At 42.2% G+C, this 12,058-nt stretch overlaps 1 protein-coding gene across 2 annotated transcripts in view; it reads right to left on the bottom strand.

Annotated features, from left to right (window-relative positions):
• Window positions 1-7,841: 7,841 nt before the first annotated feature.
• XPO7 (exportin 7) overlaps window positions 7,842-12,058 on the bottom strand; it is a 90,170-nt gene continuing 85,953 nt past the window's right edge. For both annotated transcript variants that reach the window (XM_080796506.1, XM_080796505.1), the window contains exons 26-28: window positions 11,248-11,346; window positions 10,448-10,575; window positions 7,842-9,432 (exon numbers count right to left, since the gene is read on the bottom strand). In XM_080796506.1, the coding sequence (XP_080652632.1) occupies window positions 9,339-9,432; window positions 10,448-10,575; window positions 11,248-11,346 (321 nt within the window). In that variant the 3' untranslated portion in view covers window positions 7,842-9,338. The remainder of the gene's footprint in view (window positions 9,433-10,447; window positions 10,576-11,247; window positions 11,347-12,058) is intronic.

The following is a 12,058-nucleotide window of genomic DNA, read 5'->3' as shown; positions in this document are numbered from 1 at the left end:
ACTCTCAGTAATGCGGGTGGGCTTGATCCAATCAGTTTAAAGGCCTTAGGAGCAGAACCGAGGTTTCCCTGAAAACGTTATGCCTGTGGACTGCAGCTTCAGCTCCTGCCGGAGACCTTCCTGTTTGCTTTTCTTGATGACCTGCTCTGTGGGTTTCAGACTTGTGGCTAGCCCTCATTACTGCATGAGCCAATTCCTTGTGATATGTCCCTGACTGATACACCCTTTGATGGATATTTGGGTAGTTTTCAGTTTTACATGTATGTTATGAATAAAAATGTCATGAACATTAGAGAGGAAGTCTTTGCATGGACATATATTTTAGTTTTTCTTTCTTTTTTAAAAAAAATTATTTATTTATCTGACAGAGAGAGTCACAGCAAGACAGGGAACACAAGCCGGGGGAATGGGAGAGGGAGAAGCAGGCTTTCCGCTTAGCGGGGAACCCGATGTGGGGCTTGATCTCAGGACCCCAGGATCATAATCTGAACTGAAGTCTGACGCTTAATGACTGAGCCACCGAGGCATCCCTGTTTTAGTTTTTCTTAGACAAATACTTAGTAGAATTGCTGGATCATTTTGTAAGCATATATTAAACTTTAATTTATGTGAAACTGTAAAATTATTTTCCAAATTCCTTTTGCACTTCTATCAGCAATGTATGAAAATTCCAATTGCCATACATCTTCATCAGCACTTGGCATTGTAAGTCTTCTTGATTTTGGCCATTCTGTGGATGTCTATATATATATATATATATATAGTGACATCTCTTGTGTTTATTTTTATTTAACGACAAGTGATGTTGAGCATCTTCTGAAGTTTACTGGTCATTTGTGTATCTTCTTTTGCAAAATACCTTTTTAAATACTTTGTCCATTTTAAAATTGGGCTATTTTTTAAAAAAGATTTTATTTATTTATTTATTTGACAGATAGAGATCACAAGTAGGCAGAGAGACAGGCAGAGAGAGAGGAGGAAGCAGGCTCCCTGCTGAGCAAAGAGCCCGATATGGGGCTCTATCCCAGGCCCCTGGGATCATGACCCGAGCCGAAGGCAGAGGTTTAAATCAATGAGCCACCCAGGTGCCCCTAAAATTGGACTATTTTCGATTATTCTTACTGAATTGTAGGGATTCTTTATATACTTTGGATACCTATGTTGTATCATGTATATGCATTACAGATCTTTTAATCCTGCCCATGGCTTATCTTTTCATTTTTTAAAATGGCATCTTTTGAAGAGCATTTTAAAATTTGATGTAGTCCAATAAACTTTTTTCCTTTTATGGTGCATGGCTTTGGTATTTGAAGAAATCTTTGTTTAACCCAAGGTCGTGAAAGTTTTCTCCTAAGTCTTCTTCTAGAAGTCTTATAGTTTGAACTTTTACATCTGTGATCCATTTGAAGTTTAGGTAAACGTTGAGGTTCATTTCTTTTTTTCTCTCAGGTGGATCCTCAGTTCCTCCAGCACCATTTTTGGAAAAGACTACCCTTTCTCTATTGAAATGCCTTGGCACTCTTGTTGAGAATCAGTTAAGCATGTACATGTTGGTCTATTTCTGGACTTTTTTCTGTCCCATAGACCTGTCTGACCTAGTGCCAACACTACAGTATGGATTCCTGTAGCATTATGGTATATCTTGAAATCAGGTAGGTGAGCTCTCCAACTCTGCTCTTCTATTTCAAAAATGCTACCCTAGATTTTTTGTATTTTCAAATAAATTTTAGAATCAGCTTGCCAGTTAAAAAAAAAAAACAACTTTCTGGGATTTTTACTGGGATTTTTTTGTTGAATGCATAGTTCAGTTTAGGGAGAAATGACATCACAATTTTGAGTCCTCTGAACCATGAACATGTTGTGATCTTTGTTTGTTTAGATTTAAAGATTGTACTCCGCAATGTTTTATAGATCTTAGTGTGCAAGTTTGGCACATATCTTGTTAAATTTAGTCCTATGTATTTCATGTTTTTTGGATGCTAGAACAAATATTATATATTTTGAAATTTCATCTTCTAATAGCTCATTTTTAGTATATAGAAATAGGTAGTTTTTTTATACTGACCTTGTGTTTTGTGGTTTGGTAAATTCTCTTATTAGTTCTAGTAGCTTTCTGAGCCCCAAACTGTGACATCTTTGAACAGTTTCACTTCTTTCTTTTTGATGGGTGCACCATTAATTAATTGCCTATGTGCTCTGATTAGGACCTCAAGTATAATGTTAAATTGAGGTGGTAAAGGAGGTACCCTTTGTTTTTGACTTTAGGGGTAATATTCAGTCTTTACCATTAAATTCTGTTGGTGGTAGGCTTTTCGTAGATGCCTTTTAATAGGTAAAGAATGTTTCCTTCTATTCCTAATTTGCTGAGAATTTTCATGTGTATTGAATTTTGTCATGTGCTTTTTCTTTATCTACTGACATGATCAGCTTTTTCTCTTTCATTTTGTTTATTTTGCTAATCACATTTATTCCTTGCATTCCTAGGATCAATCCCACTTGGTCATGATATATTATCCTTTTCATATATCCCTGGATTTAATTTGTTTGTATTTTAAGATGTTTTGCGTTTATGAGGTATATTAGTCTAAAGCCTTTTTCCCCCCCTTTTAATGTCTTTGTCTGGTTTTGCTATCAGCGAGATGTCTGTTCTATAAAATGGAAAGTGTTCCCCCTTGTTTTCTGATGTTTTGTCCAAGAGCAGGGAAGTCTCCTTGGATCAGAGTTCCATTCAGGCTCACCAAGGACTCTGCACTCATCCCCATACTGTTTCATGCTTCCTCCGTCTTGACTCAGCTGTTGCCCCATTCTAGAACCTGGGAATCCTAGCAGAATCCTCCATCCTTTCCTCTTCACATGCAACAAAGTCTGTTGATTCCAAGCTCCGCCCCCTAACTCCCCAGTGTTTCTCAACTCTCACCCAACAGTCCTTGTCTTGATTCAAATCCTCATTACCCACTAGCTGGTAGGTTCAACCAAGATTGGTCACTAGTCTGCTCTGCGATGTAGCCTCTGAAACTTGAGGCTTTCAGGATCAAACCCCCACCTCTTGTGCCCCACCCCTCAACCAGACACGTACAGAGCTACACTTTCCCCTCCGGTCGTGCTATTTTTGCAACTTCTAGAAAGGTACAAGGTTTCATGCTTCGCGTTTTGGCACTACCTGAATGTTCTTCCCTGCCTCCTTCCGAATGACTCGTTCTGCTAGGGCTAGACTTGGAGGACGGGGCGAGACCCTCCTTCCGCATCCCAAGAGTATACGGAGTCGCCAACGATCTTCCTTTCCAGCCCGTTTGCCCACTCCACTGAGTCCTTCCCAGACAAGGACCAAGTCCTTGAACAGTGCCTCTGTGATTACTACCGCGGATACTGGGTGAGGCCATGGTACGCGTGAGCTCGAACCCCCACCAGGCACACGGCTGGGTGGGAGTCCAGGGGCCGCAGTAACCCAACTCCTCCCTCTTCAAGAACGATCCCTCCCGCCCGGAAGCCAAGGGCTAGAGAACGCCGTTAAGACACGACTGCGCTTGCGCAGGGCGGCGGAGGCGGGACGAACGGACGGCGCCGAGGCGACGCGCCGGGAGAGCGAGCCTTTGTGCGCAGACGCGACTGGGACGGAAGGAACGCGCGGAACCCCTTCCGGGGGGAGGGGGGGGCGGTTTGTTGGGGCAGAAATGCGGGGCGCGGGAACGCTTCACCTTTTCCCTTGCGAGGTCAGGGAGGTGTTGTCAGCAGCTTCTGCTCTTTTCCTTTCAGTAGAGGCTTGTGGAAACAATTGAGTTTAGCTCCCCCACACCAGGCAGCCGGGGGCCCTGTCTGCTGGGGCTTCACCCAGATTAGTCCAACTTCTTAAGCTCCACGGTTCCCTTACCATCTGGTCCCCGCTCGCGAGGAGCACATTTTGGTTGCTGAGGCGGGGAGAGTGAGGATTAGGAATATTTCAAATATTTCAAATAAACCTGAGTAGGCTATAAGACTTGGGACAAGGACAATTGGGAGCGACTTCAGAGAGGGAATGGGGTTCTACTTCGGGTCATGGAAAGGGTAGGTGGGCAAAGGGCATGGAAATTCAGCCTGAGAAGAGACGGTTGTGCAGACGGGGAAAAGGCACGAGGTAGGATGTGGAGGCAGAGATAGTGGCAGTTGTCTAGTTGCACAGTAGGGCTCTGTTGGCAGCGTTTGTAGCCTGGTTGGCAAAGTTGGTAACTTGATTTGGTTTGTGGCACCTGTCCCAGACTGCCTGGTGTTAAAAGGGTGGGGCGTGGGCTTCCTGATAAATAGGATAATGGTCTGCTATACTCTTTAAAAGTATTCTCATTGATTTTCCAGTTGAATTAGTTCAGCTTCTAGAGTTTGCTCAACTTTCATAGCACAGTATAATCAGTCTTTAAGAGGTGAAAGCTTGGATTTTCTGACTTCGAGAATATTGCTTTTAAATTTGCCCACCCTTTTACTGTATCAGACTCTGTATAGTGGCCCCTCTGAGCGTCACATAAGGACAATTAGTTTTTCCCCGAGTTTGGTTGTCCTCCAAACCTTGAATCCAGACATGCATGGACTTAATCCATTACCCAGTAGCAGAGGTTAGCAAATTGCCCTCTTGTCACTTTTCATTCCATTGTAGCTGATAATAGGGTGGTTTGGTTCATTGGGGGATGCTGTATGCTTAAATCTATATATTATAAAGTCCGTCTTCATCATTATCAAAGTTAAAAATATAATTGTGTACGGTGCTTCTGTAAATATGTTACAAGGTCTGTTCACTATGTTTTGGAGTCAGTTTATACTGTTGAGGGATCTTATGCCAAAGAGTGCTTTTGAGTTTCCTTCTCTGTTGCTGACCATCAAAAAAGTATTTGTCCTGAAGTAGTTTCTAAGTATTTGATGAATGAACAGACAACAGTAGTCAGGAAGCTGCCCTGAGAGCCATAAGGGTTTTCTGGGGAAGGGGGATAATGTTCTAAGTTTGATCCCATCCTCCATTCTGCTCATCTGATGTCCCATTGTCTGGCAGCTAATTTATTTAGTTGACCCACTGTTCCTGAAATACACCAAAGTGGGTGACCAGTGAATTCCAGTGTATCTAAAAAACACAAGACAGATGTAATGGACCCCGGAGACAAGTTACAGAGGCAAGAATTCTAAGACATTACCTAGCACTTACTTGGCAGTTGTACTGACTATGGTTGGTATGTACATTTTTATCCTTTCAAGTTTATTTTTTGAAATATCTAAAGTAGGACTTTAAAAGTTATAACCATTTACATTTTTCATTACATTTTACATTACATTTTTCAAGGCCTTACTGTCAGATATATGGCTTTTGCAGGTTCCCTGTAATCATCTTTGCTTTCCTTTTTTGCTCTGGCACTTTGGGAGCATTAGAAAGCAACTTAGGGGGCACCTGGGTGGCTCAATGGGTTAAAGCCTCTCTGCCTTCTGGTCAGGTCATGATCCCAGGGTCCTGGGATCGAGTCCCACATTGGGCTCTCTGCTCCGCGGGGAGCCTACTTCCTCCTCTCTCTCCGCCTGCCTCTCTGCCTACTTGTGATCTCTGTCAAATAAATAAATAAAATCTAAAAAAAAAAAAAAAAAATTAAAAAAAATTAAAAAAAAAAAAAAGAAAGCAACTTAGGTGTGTTTGTAGATCTAGCCAAAAATCGTGGGTGAGGGAAGTGCTGGCTGGTGGCAAACAGGATACAGAGAGGTACTTTGGCTCTCTACACTCAATTCCTATTATCTCATGACCATGAGTATTTTTGGAAAGTGGTCTGTGTCTGCAAGTGGTTGAAATTTCGTAAGGTGCTAGAACATTTTTCTACTTGGGAGGAAAAAGTCCCCACAAATTCCTAAGAATAAGTTCATGTTTGAAGAATATAAAACTCTTATTTCTTAGTAACAACTGGGTGAAAGTCGTTATGTCTTAAAATCTAAAAATGTAAAAATTTGACTCAGGGCCAAATTTTTCTTCCTCTGTCTGATTTATACTTTAGTGGGGATGAACCCTTATTCGGGCAGAGTCAACAACAACCAAAAAACCAGAACCAAAAAAAAAACCAAAAACCAAAAACCAAAAACCCAACCCCCCAAAGAACCTCGTACAGGCATAATACAACTTAGTAATCTGCCACAAAGACTTCAGGTGTTTTGTCTACATAAGACAGTCTGTGTCAGGGAACACTGTCTAAAGACAACTTGATTTGATTAGCACAGTACCCAGGACAGCCTAGAAACTAATTAACTCTTGTTTTAACTGAATAAAACCTCCTCATGACTTCTTGGGGGAAACGAATGTTTAAAGATAACTAGCTTTTTAAAGGATGAATCATGTTAAATTGCTGATAAATTGACCAGAAAAAAAGTTTTCCTACTTAGCTGTTTTTTGGGTGCCCCCTCTTCTGTCAATAAAAGAACAGCTACATTGTTTAAAAAGTCTGATGTGGTTATGGAAGATTTTAACTATTGTGGTTTGTCATGACGGGACTGCACACAGGGCTGCTCCAAGGAGGCCACCATCTATGGTGAATTTCTTGCCTCTGAAATTGTTTTTGTGAAAGGGAAAGGAGTGGTCAGGGGTTTTGCTGATCAAGCAGCTTCTCAAGATAGTTGGGGGACAGGGGGCTTCTTCTTCAAGTACCTGTGAGAAATTTTTTTTTTTTTTTTTTTTAAATCTTATTTGCTACAGAATTATAATTTCGGGTCACTGGGGCATGTGACTGGAATGCTTTGCATATTAATGAAGACTGACACTTTGTATTTTAGGATCAGAGGCAGACTTAGCTAAGATGAATCAATTCTATATGCCTTCTGGCCATGAGAATACAAATTTTTGTATATAACTTAGGACCAAGAGAGACCCCACAATTAAACAGTGAACAAAGGTAGTAGGATATCTAGATAAGGTGAGCAAGACTGGCATCTAGGGGCTTCTCGGTAGCTCAGTCGGTTGAGTAGTGATTCTTGGTTTTGGCTCAGGCTGTGATCTTGTGCGCGCAAGCAGGGAGTCTGCTGGAAGGTTCTCTCCCTCTGCCCCTCCCCCTACTTGCACACACACTCTAAGGTGAATAAATCTTTTTTTTTTTTTAAATAGCACTCTAGAGCCTGTGATTTATTGAATATAAATCCACATCAAGGTACAGTTACAATGTTCCTGGCAATTAAGTTCTCTTCTAACTAGATACTGTACAGTATGGGGATGAGAAATAGTCCTCATTAACCATAGTTTTCTTCATTTGATAATTCTGGCCCATGAGGCCTGCAAAGTAGTATATGGAAAAAACTTATCCTTGAACTTGTCAGGGTCTAGTAAATGAAGTCAAGCCCACAATAAGAGGAGCGGAGGTCAGACAATTAACAAAGGGGTACCTGGGTGGCTCAGTCAGTTGAGCATCAGACTTGACTCTGGCTCAGTTCATTATCTCTGGGTCCTGGGATCAAGCCCCATGTTGTACTCCCCACTGCTTATCTCCCTCTCCTTCTGCCCCTCCCTCTGCTCACCTGTGCACTCTCAAACAAATAAATCTTAAAAAAAAAAATTAACACAAAACTGGGCTTTCTGCAATTATTACTTCTCTGCCGGCTGCCGTGTTATTACCTAGAAGAGGTAGCGTGGCTTCACCTTTATAGCTGTGGACAGTAGCATTGTACCTATATCTGTCTCAATTAGAACAATCGTATTTTTAAAAGAAATCAAATCAGACTTAGTTGAATGAGAAGCTAATTTTGCAAGGGTGAGAGGCACCTGTCATCCACTGGCTCTTACAAAAGCATGTTTCAAACATCTTTGTGTGTTTAGAGTGAGACATGTCCCTACAGACACACTAGACTTGATCGCTGAAGCCAGGTCAGTAGAAACCATTGAAGTTTATTGGCGGTCACAATGCTTACACTGTATGCAGCAAACACCCTTACAAGTCTATCCGCAACCTGATCACGCAAGAAAGGATTCACCACACAGTCGCCAGAGGAGAAGGAAAAAAAAATTAACAGGCTTGTTTTGGGGGGCAGAGGAGAGAAATAAAGATAAAACCTAATTGATGAGTGTCCCATGGGCAAGAGCTGAACTAGAGATGCGTACAACTAGCAGCAGCAATTGTGGAAAAAGTACAAGGCAAATAGCTTTCTCCATTAATTTTCTTCTGTAGGTTAATTTTTTTTAATATTCAAAACATTTATTATGGTTTTCATTTTATAAAAATGTATATTTTTAAGGGGGCGGGAGATTGTTAAATACTTCATGCTAGGCAGACCTTGTTATTAAGAACCCCTCCACTGCAGGAACTCCCTCCAGTTCATACATTCACGAGTGCAGGGTACGTATATAAATATCCACGCGCACACATCCACACACACTGCCTCAAGGGCTGGGGAAGACTCAAAGTTATCGGCCACGCAGCTAGGCCTCTGGTGGACTCCTCCAAATCGCTCACCAGGAGAGCAACGGGCTCAATTCCTTCTCTCTGGTCTCTACCTTTACAGAGACTGAGAACCCTAAATCACAGAGTTACATCCGACTTGTAAAAGCAAGAGGCATCTGTCTGAGGATGAGGATAAGCAAAGTGGGAGAAAGGATGAAGCTAAGAACACCAAACACTTTTAGATGTCACTGCAAGAGGCCACAGGACCTAGGGCAGCATCTATGGTTGAAGGGGAAGGATGGTGCTCCACATGGCTTAGAGTTCCTAATAACAAGGGTAATACAGTAACAGGAAGTAATAATTTGGGGGGGCAAGGGAAGGGCAATAAGAAAAAATATACATTTGGAATTTTTACTTTTTTTTTTTTGCCTCTCTACACTGTGTCACTAAATATATCTCTGCACGTTCACACATCCTCGTCCAGTAAAGCTTCAGGCCACCAGAATACACATTTTTTCCTCACTCGCATACACAACCCCTCACATCAGCATTGGTGCACTAGACTCTGTAAAAATTTTTCAGTCACACTTTTTGTTTTTAAACTTGAGTCAATATAAACCTTGTTCAAAATGTTATGAAAAAATGTACATGTTTATACAAGGCAGGTTGTGGCAGGACACTGGGGGATCCCCCCCACCCCCTGGGGCGGCCCCAGGAGGAGGGGCTGGAGTCTCACACATTTGTGTCTCTATCTCCTCCCACCACCCTTCCCACCCAACCCCCCGGGAACCAGCAGCGCCCTGCCCCCTAGTGAGTGCACGCACACCCCTATTCCCTGGGGAAGTAGCCAGTTGACTTTGCCATTTTCCCCACACCCCTGGAGGAGGGAGCCAGGGTCAGCCAGGCCCTCTCCCTAGTAATTGTTTGCCCCTCTGGGCCAGACCAAAGGGGCGCTGCTCTGTACAGGTAGAGTCCAAGAAGGTGTCAGCTCATCATATCATTGCTATTCACGCCATAAGTGGAATTCTTCATCGAGTCGTTGACTTCTCGACGGAACGCCGACAGGTTCTGGGTGAACCTGCAGAGGGGATGCATGTAGGTTGGGGGAGGAGGGTGGAGGGGAAAGGTCTTGGCCTAAAACAGTTCTGGCAGAGAAGCAGCTACTGAGAGGCAGAACGTATGAATCTGTTTCCAAGGTCAGTTAACCTCAGTCTTCAGACCTTAAGGGAAAGCTGGACTAGTTCTCCAACCCTTTCAATGTGACGACCCTGTGGCAGACCTTGAGATCTGGTCAAATCTGGGGCTTTGAGGGCCACCACGGGCTCATGGCAAAACAAAAGGAATCTGACAGAGGTGGGAAGTAACCCTCCCAAAGTGAGGGCATGAAGAGAATGAGGCTGATTTAATGCTTAATGCTGGAGACCTGTGGTATAGTGCTGTGCTGTCCAATATGGTAGCCACTCGCCCCACAGGGTCACTGAGCCCTTGAAATGTGCCCAGTGCAACCAAAGAACTGATGCATATTAGCTGTAAGTTCAAATTCAGTTCCCTGATTGTACCTTAATTAATTTTAAATTAAAATGCCATTTTTCTAATTAATTAAAATTAAATAAGACCTAAACATTGATTCAGAAAAGCCTGCTATTCAGTTGACAACCAGACAACTTCTAAGTATGTCTGGTATACCTGAATATGGGAATCTGCTTTGTCAACTGTACATTTTATGAAGTCTTAATACAAATCAAGTGTTTCAAATGAATATTTAGCATCTGACTTGAGATGCCTTTTAAGTATACAATACACAGGATCTTGCAGACTTAGTACAATAAAAAGAATGTTAAAATTCTCAATTTTAAAGTATGGATTACATATTATCTGCATATGTTAAATACAGCATATTAAAATGAAATTTTGTCTATATCTTTTTACCCTTTTTAATGTGGCTACTAAAAGGTTCAAAGGTATGTACACGGCCTGCTTTTCTACTGGACAGCACTGCTTTGAGATGGTCTCTAGAAGAGTCTCAAGGAGTCTCCCCTGTTCGATGACTTGGGAAATTGCTTAGGACTTCTCGGCAGGGCCTCTACACTCACCTGTCTCTGTTTTTCGTAAGAAGATTCCTCTCGATCCCTTCCATCAGGTTTTCAAAACACAGATGCATAGCCTGCTGCTTCTCTGGGGGCTGGCTGTTCACGATACTGTTCCTTAGGTCAGAAAAATACTGTGGGGCAAGGAGTGAGACAGGGTAAGGAGAGGAGACAGGGATTGGACCTCCCTCATCTGCAGGGCTGAAGGGATGTTCTCCAAGACATGGAATTACCTACCCAAATGGGGTACATTGTTTGTAACTATTTCCAAGACCATGTATGTTCATCTTACTTAAAAATCAGAGTTTTAAATTTGTAAACACTCTAAAGGTCATCTGATCCAGGGTCTATTTTTTTTCTTTTAAAGGATTTTAAGTAATTTTACACCCAATGTGGGGCTTGAATCCACAACCCTGAGATCAAGAGTCACATGCTCGATCAGCTGAGTCAGCCAGGTGCCACTGATCCAGGTTCTTCTACAGGATCTCTGGACTTCCTTATGTTTGTGGTGGAGCAGGAACTAGAATTTAGGTCATTGGTGGTCTGCTCTCCAGGTATACTCTCTCCTGGTAACACTTCCTCATCCTTTGTCTGAATTGCCACACATGCTGACTTCTAACAGTTCAGTGATTATGTGCCGTTCAAAGCATGAACAGTACATGCTCAGAAAATGGGGCTGTATTCTCCTCTGTTTCACCATCGTGGGGCGTTCCTATAATGTTTCTCACAGTGCCCTGGAAAATGATAGCCAACCGTGTGTTTACCCATGCTTCTGGCTCTGGGCACCACGGAGCTGGCTCTCTTACCTTTTCATTAAGTAGTATCAAGCCAAGTAGGGGCCGTGACATTGACCACTGGTTCCTACAGTCTTCAAAGATGATGATGTTCAGCACCGTTGACAGCATCTGGAAATGCAGAATCTGAGGCAGTGATCTAGTGTGTAGCTACCCAAGACAGACTTACAGATTCTAAACAGAAGAGTTCATTGGGTTGAAGGCCTCTTCTGTCTAGGGTAAACCAGGCAAATAGTTTATGAAGTTTTATTTTAATCTTCTATTACAACTTAAATTTTCTAAGGTATTTCCTGTTCTTTAAATGGTTTGACAATTCCTTTAAAAACGGATCTTCCAAGTTCACCCTGATTTTTGGGGGGAACGGGATAGGTTAAACAGTGATCAGAGTAGGCAAAATCCCTTTACACTATAGCTCCCAGGTACTTGTCTCAGAGGAGACAGCTTTGTAACATTCTGGGAATGTGAGGCGAATGTGAATTATTTCAGTGTTTCTTTAGAGAACAATGCAGACAAAGATGAGATTGGTTAAAATTAACTAGTAGCTAAAAGCTAAATAATTCCATCCATCCCATTTCCTTATCTATTTTTATCTAGTATATTTTTGCAAATCTTACTTCTAGAAAGATGCCTCACACAAATAAAGCAATGGCAAACATATGGTTTGATCTCTGTGTGGTCAGTTATTTCCTTTTATCCTGTATTCTTGTTCCCATTCTGCAAATGGGAGTACAAGCTTTACAGCTGGAAACTGCTAACTCACACTCCATTTATAGCAACGGGTGAGCCCGGCCTTTGTTGTAGAAGGAGGTCACGTCCAAGGCTC

Source organism: Martes martes (genome assembly GCF_963455335.1).
Source record: "Martes martes genome assembly, chromosome: 2".
In the NCBI taxonomy this organism is placed as follows: domain Eukaryota; kingdom Metazoa; phylum Chordata; class Mammalia; order Carnivora; family Mustelidae; genus Martes; species Martes martes.
Note: the sequence above shows the minus strand (reverse complement) of the source record. Positions and strands in the feature narration are given on the sequence as shown.